The sequence below is a fragment of the Stigmatopora argus genome, chromosome 6 (genome assembly GCF_051989625.1).
Source record: "Stigmatopora argus isolate UIUO_Sarg chromosome 6, RoL_Sarg_1.0, whole genome shotgun sequence".
Lineage (NCBI taxonomy): Eukaryota > Metazoa > Chordata > Actinopteri > Syngnathiformes > Syngnathidae > Stigmatopora > Stigmatopora argus.
Genome location: NC_135392.1, coordinates 915134 through 932500, shown reverse-complemented (window position 1 = coordinate 932500; position 17367 = coordinate 915134). Strand labels below are relative to the sequence as shown.

General features: G+C 49.1%; 5 protein-coding genes and 1 long non-coding RNA gene across 7 annotated transcripts in view; 2 read left to right on the top strand and 4 right to left on the bottom strand.

The window, feature by feature from the left end:
• LOC144075778 (uncharacterized) overlaps positions 1 to 3999 on the bottom strand; it is an 11613-nt gene extending 7614 nt beyond the window's left edge. Inside the window, exons 1-2 of the long non-coding RNA XR_013300630.1 lie at positions 3028 to 3999; positions 1943 to 2268 (exon numbers count right to left, since the gene is read on the bottom strand). This is a non-coding gene — a long non-coding RNA (uncharacterized LOC144075778). The remainder of the gene's footprint in view (positions 1 to 1942; positions 2269 to 3027) is intronic.
• The window catches only part of spdef (SAM pointed domain containing ets transcription factor), a 9857-nt gene extending 5222 nt beyond the window's left edge, over positions 1 to 4635 (top strand). Inside the window, exons 2-6 of the mRNA XM_077603147.1 lie at positions 1 to 18; positions 1991 to 2188; positions 2265 to 2312; positions 3030 to 3164; positions 3269 to 4635. The exon at positions 1 to 18 is cut by the window's left edge and continues 411 nt beyond it. Coding sequence (XP_077459273.1) covers positions 1 to 18; positions 1991 to 2188; positions 2265 to 2312; positions 3030 to 3164; positions 3269 to 3447 — 578 coding nt within the window. The 3' untranslated portion in view covers positions 3448 to 4635. The remainder of the gene's footprint in view (positions 19 to 1990; positions 2189 to 2264; positions 2313 to 3029; positions 3165 to 3268) is intronic.
• Positions 4636 to 5254: 619 nt separating this feature from the next.
• tsen2 (TSEN2 tRNA splicing endonuclease subunit) lies at positions 5255 to 8984 on the bottom strand. The gene is made up of 11 exons (XM_077601910.1): positions 8139 to 8984; positions 7971 to 8037; positions 7745 to 7784; positions 7244 to 7604; positions 7101 to 7175; positions 6981 to 7031; positions 6723 to 6867; positions 6602 to 6638; positions 5683 to 5794; positions 5522 to 5611; positions 5255 to 5446 (listed from the first exon to the last, which is right to left on the bottom strand). The coding sequence occupies exons 1-11, from the start codon at positions 8337 to 8339 to the stop codon at positions 5387 to 5389; spliced, it is 1239 nt and encodes a 412-aa protein (XP_077458036.1). The 5' UTR covers positions 8340 to 8984; the 3' UTR covers positions 5255 to 5386.
• A 355-nt stretch (positions 8985 to 9339) lies between these two features.
• LOC144075137 (ubiquitin-conjugating enzyme E2 C-like) lies at positions 9340 to 13354 on the bottom strand. Of its 2 annotated transcripts, none has more exons than XM_077601916.1 (8): positions 13014 to 13354; positions 12529 to 12814; positions 11228 to 11374; positions 11113 to 11140; positions 10558 to 10644; positions 10279 to 10483; positions 10132 to 10191; positions 9340 to 9488 (listed from the first exon to the last, which is right to left on the bottom strand). In XM_077601916.1, exons 3-8 carry the CDS (start codon positions 11323 to 11325, stop codon positions 9454 to 9456), a joined length of 513 nt encoding a protein of 170 aa, XP_077458042.1. In that variant the 5' UTR covers positions 11326 to 11374; positions 12529 to 12814; positions 13014 to 13354; the 3' UTR covers positions 9340 to 9453. The 2 variants fall into 2 exon arrangements, with proteins under 2 accessions (XP_077458042.1, XP_077458040.1); XM_077601914.1 differs by having other exon boundaries at positions 11228 to 11386; positions 13014 to 13344.
• On the top strand, positions 13075 to 13921 carry polr2j (RNA polymerase II subunit J). Its single transcript, XM_077601917.1, has 3 exons — positions 13075 to 13366; positions 13504 to 13612; positions 13766 to 13921. The coding sequence occupies exons 1-3, from the start codon at positions 13224 to 13226 to the stop codon at positions 13865 to 13867; spliced, it is 354 nt and encodes a 117-aa protein (XP_077458043.1). The 5' UTR covers positions 13075 to 13223; the 3' UTR covers positions 13868 to 13921.
• On the bottom strand, positions 13680 to 17247 carry LOC144075135 (deoxynucleotidyltransferase terminal-interacting protein 1-like). Its single transcript, XM_077601912.1, has 13 exons — positions 16753 to 17247; positions 16614 to 16684; positions 16324 to 16420; positions 16000 to 16098; positions 15836 to 15895; positions 15718 to 15762; positions 15587 to 15639; positions 15478 to 15520; positions 14918 to 14976; positions 14769 to 14829; positions 14624 to 14695; positions 14489 to 14544; positions 13680 to 14407 (listed from the first exon to the last, which is right to left on the bottom strand). Exons 1-13 carry the CDS (start codon positions 16822 to 16824, stop codon positions 14299 to 14301), a joined length of 897 nt encoding a protein of 298 aa, XP_077458038.1. The 5' UTR covers positions 16825 to 17247; the 3' UTR covers positions 13680 to 14298.
• Positions 17248 to 17367: the final 120 nt, after the last annotated feature.

Genomic DNA, 17367 nt, shown 5'->3' with positions numbered 1-17367 from the left:
TGCTCAACATCACGCCCGGTAGGTCTACAGGGTTAATGCTAGGGACCGCTGGGGGCACGCCTGTACCCAAAACTGAACCGCCCCCAATTGGAGGACCCCTGTGCCCAACACTAGACCACCCCCACTGTGCACACACCTGTACCCAAAACTGAACCGCCCCCACTGGGCAGACATTTGTACCCAACACTAGACCACCCCCGCTGGACACACACCTGTACCCAACCCAAAACTAAACCGCCCCTACTGGGCGCACACCTGTACCCAACACTAGACCACCCCCAATGGAAGGACCCATGTGCCCAATACTAGACCACTGTGCTTAACACTAGACCGCCCCCACTGGGCACACACCTGTACCCAACACTAGACCACCCCCAATTGGAGGACCCCTGTGCCCAACACTAGACCACCCCCACTGGGTGCACACCTGTACCCAACCCAAAACTGAACCACCCCACTGTGCACACACCCTTACCCAAAACTGAATCGCCCCCACTGGGCAGACATTTGTACCAACACTAGACCACCCCCACTGAAAACACACCTCTACCCAACCCAAAACCAAACCGCCCCTACTGGGCGCACACCTGTACCCAACACTAGACCATCCCAATGGAAGGACCCCTGTGGCCAACACTAGACCAACCCCACTGGGCAGACATTTGTACCCAACACTAGACCACCCCCAATGGGCGCACACCTGTACCCAACCCAAAACTGAACCACCCCAACTGGCGCACACCTGTACCCAACCCAAAACTAAACCGCCCCCACTGGGCACACACCTGCACCCAACACTAGACCATCCCCAATGGGAGGACCCCTGTACCCAACCTTGTCTGGGATGGCAATCACCGCTGGCGTTCCCCCCACCGGCGGCTCACCCTGGCTCCACAGTAGTCGCGCTTCCCTCTCAGGAAGACGAACAGCGGAACGCACCTCTCCGTCGGGTCGCCCCCACATTGGGGGCCGTCCCCCGGAGGCGCGAAGATCTCTCCTTAACCGACGCGGCGCGTGAACAAAGAGGCCATTAGCCGTTCCTCAGCCTTAGCGCAGAGAGCATATTTATCCTACGATCTGGAAGCTTCTTGAACTTAGTCCCAAGGCCAACACGTGGCATCCAGCATGACAGATCTCCTCCATCATATCCTGAGTGGAGCAAAGCCGTGTTTACCCAAACCAGGATGCGTTTAATCCGGACCTTTGCATCGCTCCCGTCGGGTCGTGACGGCCGCGTCGACGTGTACACAGTCGCGGGGTGGGCGAGGCCTCCTCAAACATCGGCCAGGGAGAGCGCTCGGGTGCTCCGGCGCCCCGCCGTCATAAAAACCGTGTTGACTTTGCAACCACCGTGCGCCACGGATGACAATTTTTAGCGGAGCGGCGGTCGGGTTGTTTCAGATGCGGTTTTTGCCACGCCCCGCTCGCCGTTTCGCCATCCGTCAGACGGAGAGCGGCAGGTGCAAATAGGAGTTGCTCCCCTCTCAAGAAATTTCTCTCAAATAGAAAAATAAGACAAATGTCTTCGTCTAAATATTAGGAGACAATATTCAGAAAATGACAAGGTTAAAGTGGTAATATCATCAAATTTGACTCCTACGTTTTCATATTACAGGATTAAAATCATAATGTTAAGGATCTGAGTTGTTCATTTCTAGGTCATTTTCTGTACCGCTTATTCTCACAAGGCTCGCAGGGGGTGTTGGAGCCTATCCCAGTCGACTTCGGGCACCAGGCAGGGGAGGGGCAACCGGAATCGGTGACCAGCCAATCGCAGCTTCTGGCGACGTATCCGCACAAAACTACTTTTGGTGTGATATTATGAAGGAAAAAAAATGGGAATTTTATGCGAGTTTTTTTTTTATTCTAACGATACGAACAGAAGTTGTTGGGGTTCCACAGATTCAACTTTTTGTCTGGCAAGTACAGAACACCAACTTACCTTTTTTTTAGGCGACCGCTGATCTTGTGGTTTTTGTTTTCGGTCCAGATCCGGTGGAGTGGAACGTAGGCAACGTCCAGAAGTGGCTCTTGTGGACGGAGCACCTATACCGACTCCCTCACGCGGGAAGAACCTTCCAGGAGTTGAGCGGGAAGGACTTGTGCGCCATGAGCGAGGACGACTTCCGACAGCGCTCGCCGCAGTGTGGGGACACGCTGCACGCGCACTTGGACATCTGGAAGTCAAGTGAGTGGCCCGCATGCCGCACGCCGTACGCCGTCGCGTCCGTCCTCTCACGCGTGGTCTCGTTTTCTCGCCGCAGCCGCCTGGATGAAAGAAAGGTGCGCAGTTGGAGACCACAAAAGTCAAGGTGAGCGCCACGGCAATACTATTTATTCCTTCATTTTCCAAAACTGCTATCCTCACGAGGGTCATGCGGGTGATGTAGCCCATCCCAGCTAAGTATGGGCACCAGGCAGGGGACATCCTGAATGGGTGTCCAGCCAATTGCAGGGCATGAGGAGACAAACAACCAATAACACTCACAGCTAAAGACAATTTAGCATATAATTAGCCTAGCACACATGTTTTTGGCACATGGGAGGAAACTAGAGTACCCAGAGAAAACCCACGCAAGCCCAGGGAGAACACGCACAGTGAGGAGCCACCTGGGATTGAACCCGCCACCCCAGAACTGTGAGGCCGACGCGCTAACCACTCATCCGCCAGGCCACCAATAGAAAAACAAAACAAAAAAATGTACCATCGATTTAAACCGAACATTCATTCATTCATTTTCTGAAACGGTTATCCACACAAGGGTTGCAGGGGGTGCTGGAGCCTATCCCAGCCAACTACGAGGCACCCTGAATTGGTGTTCGGCCTAATTGCGGTGCACAAGGAGACAAAGGAGAACCATTTGCTCATACGTGGGGACAATTTAGCTTACAATTAGCCTAGCGTGCATGTTTTGGGGATGTGGGAGGAAACCGAAGTACCTGGAGAAAACCCACACAAGCCAAGATGGAGAGAACATGCAAACTCCACAGAGCGAGGCATTAACAATTGTAATTCTGGTCGCTCACAGGCAACGAGGACCTCTGGTCCGAGGCGGATTCTTCCTGTTCGGGCCAGCCCATCCACTTGTGGCAATTCCTGCGGGAACTTCTACTCAAACCACACAACTATGGACGCTGCATTCGCTGGCTCAACAAGGACAAAGGTACTTCACGGCAGAATGCGGATGACAAAAAAAAAGAGCATTTACGTACGACTTTTGCCATTTGAGATGTTGACATGAATCTTGTGGCCTTCATGTGACCGGAGGAATCTTTAAAATCGAGGACTCGGCCCACGTGGCGCGGCTGTGGGGCCTCCGCAAGAACCGACCGGCCATGAATTACGACAAGCTGAGCCGATCCATCCGCCAGTACTACAAGAAGGGCATCATTCGAAAACCGGACGTCTCGCAGAGGCTCGTCTATCAGTTTGTGCACCCCGTGTGAGCCTCAATTTAGAAAAATATGCTTGTCAATCAAACAACTTGGACAATGGCTCAATTTTGTCTTAATCAAAAAAATGACATTTTCGATTTTGACTTTATTTTTATTTTTTTAAACTTGAACTAGTGTTTAACACTATTTTGGAGTTTGCGGAACTTTCCAGGCTTTCATGGACTTCCGGCGGACCCCAAAAAATAAAAAAGGTCAACATCTAATTTCTTACCTAGCAAAAAATAAGCAAAATACGACAAATAATTATCTAACCCAAATCTTTTGGTTAATTTCCAAGTCGCGCGACGTCACTGTCTAGTTTAAAATCTCCGAACAAGTTTGAATTTGCCTTTCTTTTAATAAATTGATGATTCACTTAGCATAAAATTAGCCATTAGCACTTTCGTTCCTTGCTATGAAAGGACTCAAACTTTTTTTTTGTTTTAATATGACGGTGACGTTAAAAAAATACATTTGAAGTCATATACGCTCACAGCGTGATTTTATAAATATAATTATATATTTTTTCGTCAAACGAAAGTATAGTTTGTATTACCGTCCGGGTGAGGCTTGTAAACAGGCGTCGACGTTGTGTTGTTCCGGAAACCACACGTGCAAGTAATTAAAAGTTTAGAAACCAATCAACTGAGATTTATGAAAAATAAATGTTTTCTTTCAATATATTAATTTACTGTCTGTTGTCTGTAAACATTCTCGGAAGTTTAAAAAAAATAAAATACATAGAAATACGTGCTAAATTAAATATTGACTCACGAGAAACCAGGACATAAAAAATAAACGGACAACTTCCGGTTTGTGGTTTTAATAACAAACATGTTCATACCATCATCCATCCTCGTTCAAATTGCGGTCTTTACCACAAGTATGTCATTAAGAATTGAGGATAGAGCAATTTTAGTAGGTTTAATTTTAAATTATGAAACGAAAAAAATTATACTAGCTCACATTTACGGCTAATTTCGTTTGATTTGATTTATATATTGCTTTATTGATCGAACGAACGATATACGGATTTTCTTTCATTATTTTTTTTGTAAACGTTTTTTTCCAACGAAGCACAAAATGTAAATGTCAGTAAAAGAGAAGCATTTATATGGTGTAAATATGTGCAAAAAGATCACTGCAATGTTATTTCTGATATATTATGAATGCTTTGAGTATTAAAGTCACTGCATGTGATTGAGTTTTATCATTATGAATTACTATGTATTATTATGAGTTTTGACTCATGAAATCCAATCAAATAAAACAATACCGGAATTTGTACTGCTGTAATATACCAATAAATAAAAAAACTTAAGTCCTGTAGAACGATATAACACAAAAGTGTGTGTCAATGACGGCAAAATACGTCCAAGCCAGGTCTTACGGACTGGACGTCTATCGCTGTCAATAACTAATAAACTAATTAAAATAATAATAATAATAAATCATCGACTTTCCTCCTAGCAAAATTCTGCACGCCAATAGCGGCCTCTAGAGGCCAAACATAAAAGTGAATCTAATCCAATTGGGATGTCATCTTTTATTCGAGACGCGGTTTCATTCCAGGGCCTCCGTGTCCCCCCCTCTTGGAAAGTGAGCTAATAAAATCCCAGTAAACGGCGACGGCTTCGTGTCCTTCTGCCAACCCTCCTCGTCCAGATGGATGAGACGTCTATCTATTTTAAAAATCCGATCTATTTTTTGAACCCTTCTTCCGATCCGCCGAAAAGGACGTCTCAATGAAAACCCTGGTCCCGAGACACCGTTTGTGGGGAGCAAAAAACAAACAAAACAAAAAAAATCAGAATAGACCTACTTTTTGACTTTTAATCCAAACTTTGTGCACACTCATTCAATTGTCAAGCCGTTGGCTCGACCGGACGTCGGTCGACGAGCGCTCCGTTCGAATCCGGCGGCGACGCGGCTCAACCACAGCCCCCCCCGGTCAAATGTCCGGCTGATCGGCCCGTTCTTTGGAAGACACCCACCGGCTGACCAGCACCTCCTGCCGACGGAGCAGGAGGGTGAAAGGGACGCGGCGGCGGATGGGGCGGGCGGGGTTTTTTGCCAGTGCGCTCACCTGAACCTTCAGCCGGCTCAGACACGCCGGCGAGTCCAGTTGGGCGTCCGTCAAGTCGGCCGGACGCACCACATAACACAAGAGGAGCTCCTGCCGAAACCAAACGTCGCTCGGTCGGTCTCTGAGGGCCTTCCCGGCCGGACGTGCGGCGGCGCTGTTACCTTTGAGACGGCGGCGGTGATTCGGCTCAGAGCGGCCAGAGAACGCCAGGAGAAGGGCCGCAGCACAGAACCCTCAAAACGCTCGTCCACCTTTTCCACCACCACCGAATAACTGAGGGGGGAAAAAAATGGCATTTGAGTGGAGTTGATTCCCCTCGTTCTTTGGATTGGATAACTTTATTCATCCCGTTTTCGGGAAATTTCGTTGTCGCAGTAGCAAGAGGGTGAGAATACACACAGCAAAAGACATTTTAGACATAAATAGATAGGTAATAAGTAAGTTAATAAATAAATACATGAATAAATATATAAATAAATAAGCGTGTCTCTGAAGTATATATATATATACAATATATGTATGTATATATATATACACATACATACATATGTGTATATATATATATGTATGTATATATGTGTATATATACATATACACATATATATACATATATATGTATGTATGTATGTATGTATATATATATATATATATATATATATATATATATATACATATACATATACATATACATATACATATACATATACATATATATATATATATATATATATATATATATATATATATATATATATATATATATATATATATATATATACATACACATATATGTATATATATTTCAGCAACACTTATTCATTTATATATTTATTCATGTTTTTATTTATTAACTGACTTATTACCTATCTATTTATGTCTAAAATGCCTTTCCTATTTCTGCATCCTCACCCTCTTGCTCCTGTGACAACAAAATTTCCCGAATACGGATGAATAAAGTTATCCAATCCAATATATAAGCACATATATACATAGATACACATAAATGTACATGCATGCATACGGTAGGTCTTAACGTATGCATGCATCTGTGGGCCAAATGGAGCACCCGGGCGGGCCTACCTGGAATGATAGAACGGAGGTCCTTTTCTGTACAAGACTGGGTTGCAGATGGGGAGAGATTACAGGTTGTGGGCCAGGGCGTGCGAGGCAAGGCCACGCCGCTGGACGTGGCTTTTCTCACCCATGTCCACGCCATACTTGGCGCCGCTGCCCCCTTTGGGGACCCATCCCCGGCTGCGAAAGTGGTGGTAGGCCGCGTAAGAGCTGACAAAGTCGGGACGCAGCGACACAAAGCACCTCCACAGCTGCGCCACGGACAGCGGCTCCTGGCCAAAGATGGACGGACAAAACGTTCGCTCAGGTGGGTGCCGTGTGTCACGTCCGACCGGAAGGCCTTCAAGAAGGCGGCGAAGGCGCGCCTGGCCGCTTCGCAAATTACCTGATGCAAGTGGACGGAAAGGCAGCCCAGGGCGTAGACCAGGAAGAAAGCCTGCGAGTAAAGGCACGTTACCAAGCGGGTCGGAGGGACGCGGGAGACGCCGCAACGGCGGCGGCCGACCTCCTCCGGGCACAGTTGGAGACATTCCGTCGTCCGTAGAGGATTCCATCGCAGCTCCCCGGTCTCCGTCTCCGCCTGCAACCGTGCCCCATGGTTACCGACCGTTGCCCAAAAAGCCCCCGAAAACGAGAGCGCCGACCCACCTGGCCGGCGTCGGACGCCACCAGGACGAAACCGGGACCCGGGACCAAAGCGGGGGATTCGTCGTCGGAGCCTTCCGAGTCGTCCTCGGAGCCATCCGAGGCGCAGTCGGAGAGGTCCGAGTCTTCGGGGTCGGAGCGGTCCGGGTCTTCGGGGTCACCGTCGCAGCCTGGGTCGGGAGAGACGTCGTTCCGTCGGGGCTCGGGACCGAGGTCCTCGGCGTCGGCCCCGTTCTCGTTCTCCCGTCTCCAATCGTCCTCCGCTACGGGCCGTTGCAGTCCCGCCAGAATTTGGCGGACGGCCTCCGGAGACGAACCCCGAGCCAGGAGCGCCGACTCCGCCCACCCGAGCAGCTCCTCGTACCTGCGGGCCCCGACCGAGAAAGTTCTGATTTCCCCCAAAGGGATTTTGGACTTTTCCACCCCCTCACATTTCATTTGTCAAAGTCAGAGGCGCCTTTGCGAAAGACGTCCCCGAAGCCGTACGCCACGGCGCTCGCTCACCTGGCGCTCGTGACGACGGGAACGCGGAAACCCTGGTGATCTGGGAGAGGAGATAAATATGAATGGGAGTCGCTCCGTAGCCGGTAACCGGTCAAATAGTCCCAGGGGCTATTTAGCCAGTAACCGGCCAAATAGGACTATTTGACCGGTTACCGGCTACGGAGCCACTGCCAACATGAATATGAAGCAACGGAAGGGATGCCACGGCTCTCCCGAGTCGACTCACCCTGCCAACGGTCAAAGACGTCGTACTCGGGTCTCGCTCGGGACAGGACGCCTTTCCCGAAATAGCCCTGAGAAAACAAAAGGGACGTGTTGACGAGTGGGGTTTTATTTGGATTATTTGGGGGTAGCGTCGACAGCTAATTCCGTCATTGGAGCACGGTTTGCTCACCTGGTCGTAGATGTCGCTGATGTGGTCGTGCTGGGTGACCAGCACGTGCCCGTTGACGATGTCCGCCCGGAAATGGCTCCTCCTGCTCGGGTCGGACGCGTTGCCCTGCGCCGGGGAGCTCGTGCTTCTCACGGGGAGCGGCGCCACGTACTCCTCGCGCACCCGGCACCGGCGCCGGGGCGCCCGAAACTCTGCCTGCATGCCTCTCTCCGGCTTCTGCCAGTGAGCGTCGCAGCGGGCAGCTTGGGCTAGCCGTTAGTTGCTAGCCGACCGGCCGTAGCTAGGGCTAGCCGCTAGCCGACCGGCCGTAGCTAGGGCTAGCCGCTAGCCGACCGGCCGTATCTTGGGCTAGCCGTTAGCCGACCGGCCGTAGCTTGGGCTAGCCGTTAGCCGACCGGCCGTCTAAATGATTATGCCGCCACTATTTGAACTTCGCGTTCGGTGGTGACTGGCTTAGGTTGGGCCACTTCAGCCCTTGGTGGTCTTCCTTCACACTTTCCTTCGGAAACCTTGACACACTATCAGAGAATATTCCATACGGTGACTATATACGGAAGGTGGGATTTGGGAGTAACTTTCGCATCACCGTTGGAGAGAGTTCGTCAAATGAATGTGCCTGACGACTTGCCGTAGTATCGCGCGACTCAGCCACCAAAGAGAGAGAGAAAAAAAGATGACCTGATAAGTCGTTTTGCATTGTTTTGAATGATGAATTTTACAAATAAGTAGGCAGCTTTGATATCAGATGGATTTTCCTTATTGTTGTTTCTCTGTCTTGAGTGTATGGATAGAGGTAATGACGGTACTATTTTTGAATTTGAATGAAAACAAATAGATCATCTACGCGATAAAGCAGCCAATCCTATTCGAGTAGCCTGTCTCATGCAGCCAATAACATTGCAGCGGGGTTTCGTCGCTTCGCAGTGACGCGTCAATTTTCATCTCCTGTTGCGCGAACGCTGGCGGCGCTCGCTAGCTTGTTCCCCGTTGTTTTTAATGTCTAGAAGTGTCGTGGGCAGGGAATGAGCTAAGGGCTACAAACTTATCCCCCTCCGAGAGATCAACTTTTTTTCCTCACTCGAGCCCTGTTCTTTTTTTCTACTCCGATAAACAACATGGGAAGGGGCTTCTTTGCTAACTTCACCACATCAATAGGAATGTCATCCATCTATGGTGAAGAAATGGACGGACATTCCCAGTATTAAATGGCCTACGTTTATTTCTCATAGAATGGCAAACAAACACAAAAATACTGTACAAAGTCACACGTGGAATAAAAAAAAAACGAAAAGGAGAAAAAGTGGCACCCGTGGCTTCACTTGAATGTTGCGTGCAGGTGCGCTTTGTAGGCTGAAAAGAGAAAAACGGCCGTTAGAACCCACTACAAATACTATTTGCGCTGGCTAACATTTTCACTTTTGAGCAATCTATAGCGCCGTGCCCGTTTGGGGCTCTCGATGGCGCCGCCTTGAAGCGGGAGGGTTGGCGGCTGATAAAAGTTGGCCGTTAGCTGTTAGCCTAGTCCAGGGGTTGGGAACCTTTTTGATGGAAAGCGCAATAAACAATTCATATTTTTTTAGATGTTAATCCTTGAGAGCCATGCTCCGAATTTAAAAGTAAACATACATGAAAATGTGTGCCTTTTTTAGTCACTTCACCACTTTTAAAGTACAAAAAAGTCTCTGAATTCTTTTGACAACATTGTTACGTTGTTGCTAATCAATCAAGTATCGAGTATCAATGAGAAAATCCATGCAAAAGAGTGTAATGAAAAAAAAAATGATTATAAGGCGCTGGGGTAGTGTCAATGCCATAATACCAACGTAACGCTCCTATTCCTGCGCTTTCTCACCAGTGATTTACCTCACAGGTTAGTGGAGAGCCATATGCACCCATCAAAAGAGCCATATGTGGCTCCTGAGCCATAGGTTCCCTACCCCTGGCCTAGTCGCTCAAGGCAAAACGGTCCGTCGGAGGAAAAGAAATCCGGTACCTTCCTGGTCGGCCCAGAGCGTGGCAGCCGTCCCGTTCAGCGGACTCTCGTTGTTGGGTTCTGGGGGCGGGGGGGAAAAAAAACGGGCGGTGGCGAAGGTTAAGGGTCAGCGTTGTCCGAGAACGGCGGTGGGAGGCGGGGACGCACCTCCCAGCAAGCTCTGGAGGGAGAGGAGAACGGCGCGAACGTCCAGCAGCGCCGACCACTTGTCCTTGAGGATGTCCAGGCAGATGAAGCCCTGCTCGTCCACGTTGGGGTGGAAGCACGGCGTGACGAAGCGCACGCGTGGCGCCTGGTAGGGGTAGCCCCCCGGGAACTCCAGCGACAGCTTGTACCTCAGGCCCTCGTACGCCTGCGTGGCCATGGAGAAAAAGTGTCAAATGGCAGCGTGGACACAGCGGTCCGTTTTTTTTGGCCCGCACCTACCGTGCCCTGGGCGCCATCGATGGTGCCGATCCACTTGAAGAGGTTGTCCGACTCGGGGAAGGCGGAGATTCCCTTGTCGCCCGCCATCTGCCGCAGCGTTGGAATAGTATAGAAATATGTGTTAAAAATAAAAACGTTTTGTTTATCAGTGTAGCGCACCGTCTTTTTTGCCGCATCTCTTTCGTGTATAACAGATATCTACGATTTATTCAGACTAGTTTCTCCTATGCATCGCACAACGCGCATGCGCAGACAAAAAAAGAGGGCTTTCTGGGTAATGAAGTATACTCGTGCACACAACACCGATAGGCAATGGCACCCTTTCTCACCATAAAACTTCATTACCCACAATCAATTTCCTGTTATTCCTTCCTTAGCCTGGGAAACGTCCGCTCGAGTTACGAAAAGCTCGACATACGATCTCAGTCCTGGAACGGATTAAGATCGTATGTCGAGGTACCACTGTACTGTGTCCCGCCTGTTTTGACCGACATGCGGAAAATGCAGCTCCCTCGTGTGGTGCGGAGGCCGCACTGCACTCACTCACTTACTCACCATGAGCGCCATCAGCTCCTGCTGGAGACTGCACAGAAACAGATGAAGAAATAGGATTTGAACACCAAACACGACAAACGGGCGATCAAAAGAAGGAACCATCAATCGTACTCACCGCTTGGTCACGGATCCTTTGGCCGTGTGTCCGCCCGCCTCGCCGGCCTTGTCGACGACGCTGGCCGAGGCGGCGGGGTCCAAATTCTGCGAGGCCATGGTGGGGGGGGACGGGGAGGGCACGGGATGATGCCGGGCGACAGACGATCTGCAAATGCTCCTTCCGATAAATAAATAAAATAAATAAATGCATGTAATCCGTCGGGGGGGCGGCCCTGTGGCCTCAGTGGTTAGCGCGTCAGTCTCGCGGCTCTAGGGTCGTGGGTTCAAATACAGGTTGTGTCCAGCTGTGGTCCAAAATTGGATGGCTCCAATTTAACATCTTGCCCCTTAACCCAATCCAATCAAGTCCCTCTTCACTCGCAGTCCAAATGAATTGGACGTGGAATGAGTGGACAAGGAAGACGCAACAATAAGACAAGTAGGCTTTGTGTTGTGATAATGACGACAGGGCCTATGTCCGATTATTAAATATTGATGACGTGACCTCAAGAGACAAGCGGAGTATTGATACGTGTCGAGATTGTTGACAACTCTACGGCTCCATTTGGTCGAAGCACAGAGTCATTTAACAGCTAACATTTTGAAAAGTTTTCCATTTTCTACCTCTAGCTAACAAAGCAACCCTGTTACGTTTATGTTTTTTTCCCCCCATTCACATAGTTTTGTCCTAGGTCACATGTGTCAAAGTGGTGGCCCGGGGGCCAAATCTGGCCCGCTGCATCATTTTGCGTGGCCCGGGAATGTAAATCATGAGTGCCGACTTTCTGTTTTAGGATCAAATTAAAATGGAGTATAGATGTTTATTAAATTTCCCGATTTTCCACCTTTTAAACCAATAATTGTCATTTTTTAATTATTTTTTCTGTGTTTTTAGTTCAAAAATCATTTTGTAAAATCTAAAAATAAATAAAAAAGCTAAAATAAACATCGTTTTAGATCTATAAAAAACGGAATATTCAGGGCTTTTAATCCATTTATTAAAAAAAAATCTAAATATGATATCTAAAATGGTCCGGCCCACATGAAATTTAAAATAAAAGATCTGTAAACTCATCGCGCCGGTCTAACCGATCGTCGCTGACTATATCGAAAAGAATCGACATTGCTAAGGTTTATCATGAACAAGGCCCCCATTTCAATGACAGATCTTAAGTTCAAAGGAACTCTTTAAACGAGGTGGCTCGGACGGTTTTCTCGGCAAATGGGTGAATAGAAAAGGCCAGAACGTTGTTGTTTTTTAGCACTTTTAGTACCAAGAGAAGCTATTTAGACACTAGTTTAGTAGGCACGTGAACTCACCTCGGCGTCTGCCGCTGAATTTGCCTGAAAACAAAACAACGGTGGTTGAAATGGAGAAGATTGCTGCCACTGAAGTTCAGGCGAGGCGAAACGAGTAGCGCTCGCTTGGAGTTTAAACAGATTAGGAAGTGCTGCGCCGCGCTCAGCCAATCGACGCATCTTAAACGGACGAGGAAGCGGAGGGTGGGGGCTCAGCCAATTGGCGCTCGACTTTCAAATACAAACGTCCTGGCGCTGGCCAATCGCGGGTAACCGCTCCGATCCGGTGGGTGACGCCATACATCCGCTGCAGAGATGGGAGACTACTGTCATCGTTTGTCAGCCATTTTAGCGTCCGTGTCATTCGCTAAACTGAACATTGCGTTCAAAGGTGCAACGCCGTAAATTCACAGAAAGCAAAATATAAAAATATTATTATATTTATATATGTATATTTTTTACATTCAGCCAGATATGTTCTAAAATCCTTTAAGATCATTCCTCACCCCCCAACCCACTGGGAGTCTTCTGTTTTAAGATGGCCGCCGGTCGCTAACGCCACTCACTCGGACTTTTCCCATCTCGCGGTCGCTGTATGTGCGACATCGAGGGGGTGGTAGTCGGTCTTGAGCTTCCGGCGACCAAGTTCTAAATTCAAAACAAAAAGACAAAAGCCTCGACGAGGAGAAGGTAAAAGCCGAAGGTAAAGCGCCAAGATGAACGCGCCGCCTGCTTTCGAGTCGTTCTTGTTGTTCGAGGGCGAGAAGAAGATCACCATCACCAAGGACACCAAAGTGCCCAACTCGTGTCTCTTTACGCTCAACAAGGAGGACCACACGCTGGGCAACATCATACGAGCGTAAGAGCGAGAAGAGAACTAGCTGGCAGCTAGCTCCTACAATAGATCAGAATAGAATAGAGTAGAATAGATCAGAATATAATAGAATAGGTGAATACGATGCCGGTGGTGCTTGAGCTCCTTGTTTTGTGTCGCAGGCAGCTGTTGAAGGACCCGCAAGTTCTCTTTGCCGGATACAAGGTTCCGCATCCCCTCGAGCACAAAATTGTCATCCGGGTGCAGACCACACCGGATTACAGTCCTCAGGTAGTCCATGTGTACTAAGGTTTTTTGACTTTTTTCGTAAAATAAATAAAGTGGACCCAGAAAGGCATTTTCCTTACAAAAAAGACAATGATTTTTTTATTATTATTGATTGATTCAAACCTAGTAATAACATTTTTTCCCCCACGGACATAGGAAGCCTTCACCAACGCCATCACCGACCTGATCAGCGAGCTGTCCCTATTGGAGGAGCGCTTCCGGGTGGCCATCAAAGACAAACAAGAAGGCATTGAGTGATCGGACCTCCCGACGGTGTCAATAGATCTTACCTGCGTGCGTGTGTGTCAAATTGAAGTGTGTTTTCTATTTGTGCCACTTTGGATGGAGCCATAATGTCAAATAAAAGCAAGATTCCCCTTTGTATATAACTTTGGAGCCTCAAAGTCAAATAGAAGTTTGCCATTTGTCCGTTTTGGAAAAAGAGGGCTGTGCTCTTATGCTGCCCAAATGCCATAATTATCATCAAAATTGGTTCCCAAAACGCCATAATTGTCATCAAAATTGGTTCGAGACGGAGAAGAGAATTTCCCCTCACCTTTGGGCATTGCTCCACTTTTTGAGGCTGCTTGGCTTTGAAAAGCCACTATTTATACAACTTTCTGTGGGGGTTTGGAATCCATTTTTTCCCGAGGATCTGGCAACCAGTCTTTGGAGACCCTGGTGGGGGATCAGAGTTCCGAGTCCCGCTGCGCCTCCATGGCCCGCCGCATTTTCTCCACCATCCACGCCGGCACCGAGAAGGGCTTCATCTCGTCCAGCTTGACGTCCGGGCAGTTCCTGCGCAAAAGTGTGGCGAGGTCAGTGCGTGCTTGCGTGCGACCGGCCCGACGGCGCTCTGGTCCCCGCCCCCGAGCTCACTTGTAATCGTCGCCGCGTGCCAGATCCTGGACGTCCTCCTCGATCAGCAGGTAGGCCTGATGGAGCAGAGTGGGCGCCATTAGCAGGGCGCTGTTAGCGGGGCGCCGTTAACGAGCGGTCGGACCCCCGGCTCACCATCTTGCCGCCCGTCGCCCTCATGTGGTGACGCTCGGCAAGCCACTGCTTGTCCTTGGTGTCGGCCGCGTACTGAACGGAGCCAGAGATGACGCGTTGCTTCCGGTTAGAGCCCACTAACTCTGCCCACCCGCCGTCGGATTACCTTAAATAGGTCGGCGTGTTTGATGTAGATGCGTCCTCTGGTCCCGCCCATCCCGAGCGCCCTGGCGCAGAAACAAAAAGGCAGATAAAAATGGACATAGGCTCTTCAAAAAGGCGAGGAAGATTTGCGTGGAACCCAAATGGACTGACTTGTTGGCTCTGGAGCCCAGGACAAAGGTGGTGTCTTCGCTCAGTCTGGACGGCTCCCACTGGACGCCCAAAAGCAGCGGTGTGGAAGAAACGGATTCAGTTAAATCTTCGCCACATAAACAAACATGTTTCGGAATCGTGCAGCGTGTTATACGTGGCCTACTTGATTTTTGAAAAACATCTTACACGCGGGCCGCTTTAACGTCAACTTGATTTCACATGGGCCGGACCATTTTAGATATAATATTTAGATTTTTTTTATAAATGTATTAAAATCCCTGAATATTCAGTTTTTTATAGATCTAAAACAATGTTTATTTTAGCTTTTTTTAAAAATATTTTTAGATTTTACAAAATGATTTTTAAACTAAAAACACAGAAAAAAATGGATTAAAAAATTGCAATTATTGATTTAAAAGGGGGGAAATCAGGAAATTGAATATACATCTATACTCTTCATTTTAATTTGATCCTAAAACAGAAAGTTGGCAGATTTGGCCCCCGGGCTGCCACTTTGACACCTGTGAGATAGAGACTGAAAGGGCACGTAGCCAGCTGACCTTGGGTCCTTCTCGCTTGACGGCTTCGCACTTGACCTTGACGCTGAAAAGACGGGGAAAAGGTCACCCAGGCTTGCACAGCCGCTACGTGGTCCGCGCTCGCACTCACTGGGTGGAGAAGTTGAAAGGTCGATCGCCTGCCGCCACGCGGTTCTTCTTCCTCTGACACAAAAAGCCCACGTCAGGCGGCGGCGGCGGAGGAGGACGTGAGTGACAGCGCACTCCCCTCAATCAACGTACCTTTTTGGGGACGGGACTGGTCCTCTCTTCGGAAGCTCGACACCGCTGAGCGTGGAGCCAAAAAAACAATCATCACCACGAGCGCCGGGCAGCGGGGAGGGCACGGCTCCATCGTTACCTTGACCGTGGCCTCGGCACCGGACTTTTGTTCCTCGCCGTCGAGAAACAGCATTTTGGCCTGTGGCCAAAATGAAAGGAGTCCACGTCGGCCAATCAAAGAGAGGACCCGCTCCGTCCCGAGTCTCCAAATGACGCCAACGAGCCCCCCCGCGTAGTACTCACGTGTTCCAGAACGTTCCTGCACGCTTCCTTAATGAGATGATCCGTGCGTACGTCCTCTCCCACGTTCTCCTTCACGTTCTGCGCCGCCTTCTCAAAGAACTAAGGGCAGAGAGTGGAAACGGGGCCCGGTGAGGAAACGGGGGCCGGTGGGAAACGGGGGCTGGTGGGGAAACGGGGGCCGATGGGGAAGCGGGGGGCGGTAGGGAAGCGGGGGGCCGGTGTGGAAACGGGGAACCGGTGGGAAAACGGGGGGCCGGTGGGAAACCGGTGGAGAAACGGAGGCCGGTGGGAAACGGGGGGCAGTCGGAAACGGGGGCCGCGTACCTTGCGGTATTTGCCGAAGACGGCCATGATGTCGTCGTTGAAGCCGGGCTGCAGAACGGCCCTCAGCAGGTCCATGGACACCCGGGGGTCCGTGTAACTTCACATGCACATACACAAAATTCATGAATCATAACTGAACTCATCTTCATTATTATTTGGCCGGCAATTGTAAACGATTCTAAGCGGAAGTGGCGCAAGTGCTTTCTCAATTCCGGGTGTGATGGAACGTGCGCCTCTCCATCAGAGAGTCGTAGTCATGTTGATGGCGAGGGCGGTGGCGATGGCGGTACCTGACGGTGACGTGTGAGCGTCGCCCCCTCCTCTGAACCTGTCTGTGTTTGATCATCAAGTTCCAGGGATTCTGAAACAAACAGACAAAAGTACATTGCTTTGCTTCCTTTCCGGCGACTATTTACTTATCATTCTTACATGCTGCTGCTGCGGCTGCTGGGTTCCGTCCGGTCGGGGCCGCGTCAGAGTAGTACTTTGTTTGTCTTCCATCGCCGAGCTAAGGCTAGGTTAACAGCAGATAAACAGCGGAAGGGCTAGGCTAGGCTAACGGGAGATAAACAGAGTAAGGGCTAGGCTAGGCTAACGAGAGATAAACAGAGGAAGGGCTAGGCTAGGCTAACGAGAGATAAACAGAGGAAGAGCTAGGCTAGGCTAACAGCAGATAAACAGAGGAAGGGCTAGGCTAACAGCAGATAAACGGAAGTGAGGTCCAAACGAAAAAAAGCAGCGTCCGCTTAAAGGCTACCGTTAGCGGGACGTTGGTAACGAAAACTGGGCAAGGAAAAAAACATAAACAAGTCTCGTAGCCTAAATAAATAGCGTCCAATGTACTCGAGCTGATCTTTCCCCGACTAATGGAAGTGGTTACATATAAACTGCGCATGCGCTCTTGAAGTGTGTAAAAAAGACGAATTCTTTTTATTCTACATTTGTCATTTATTATTTTTTCATTGAATGTATTTTCTATATTTAATTTTTAAACAAAATGATTTGTGTTTTGGCACTCCTTTGGAAGGTATCGCCAGGAGTGTA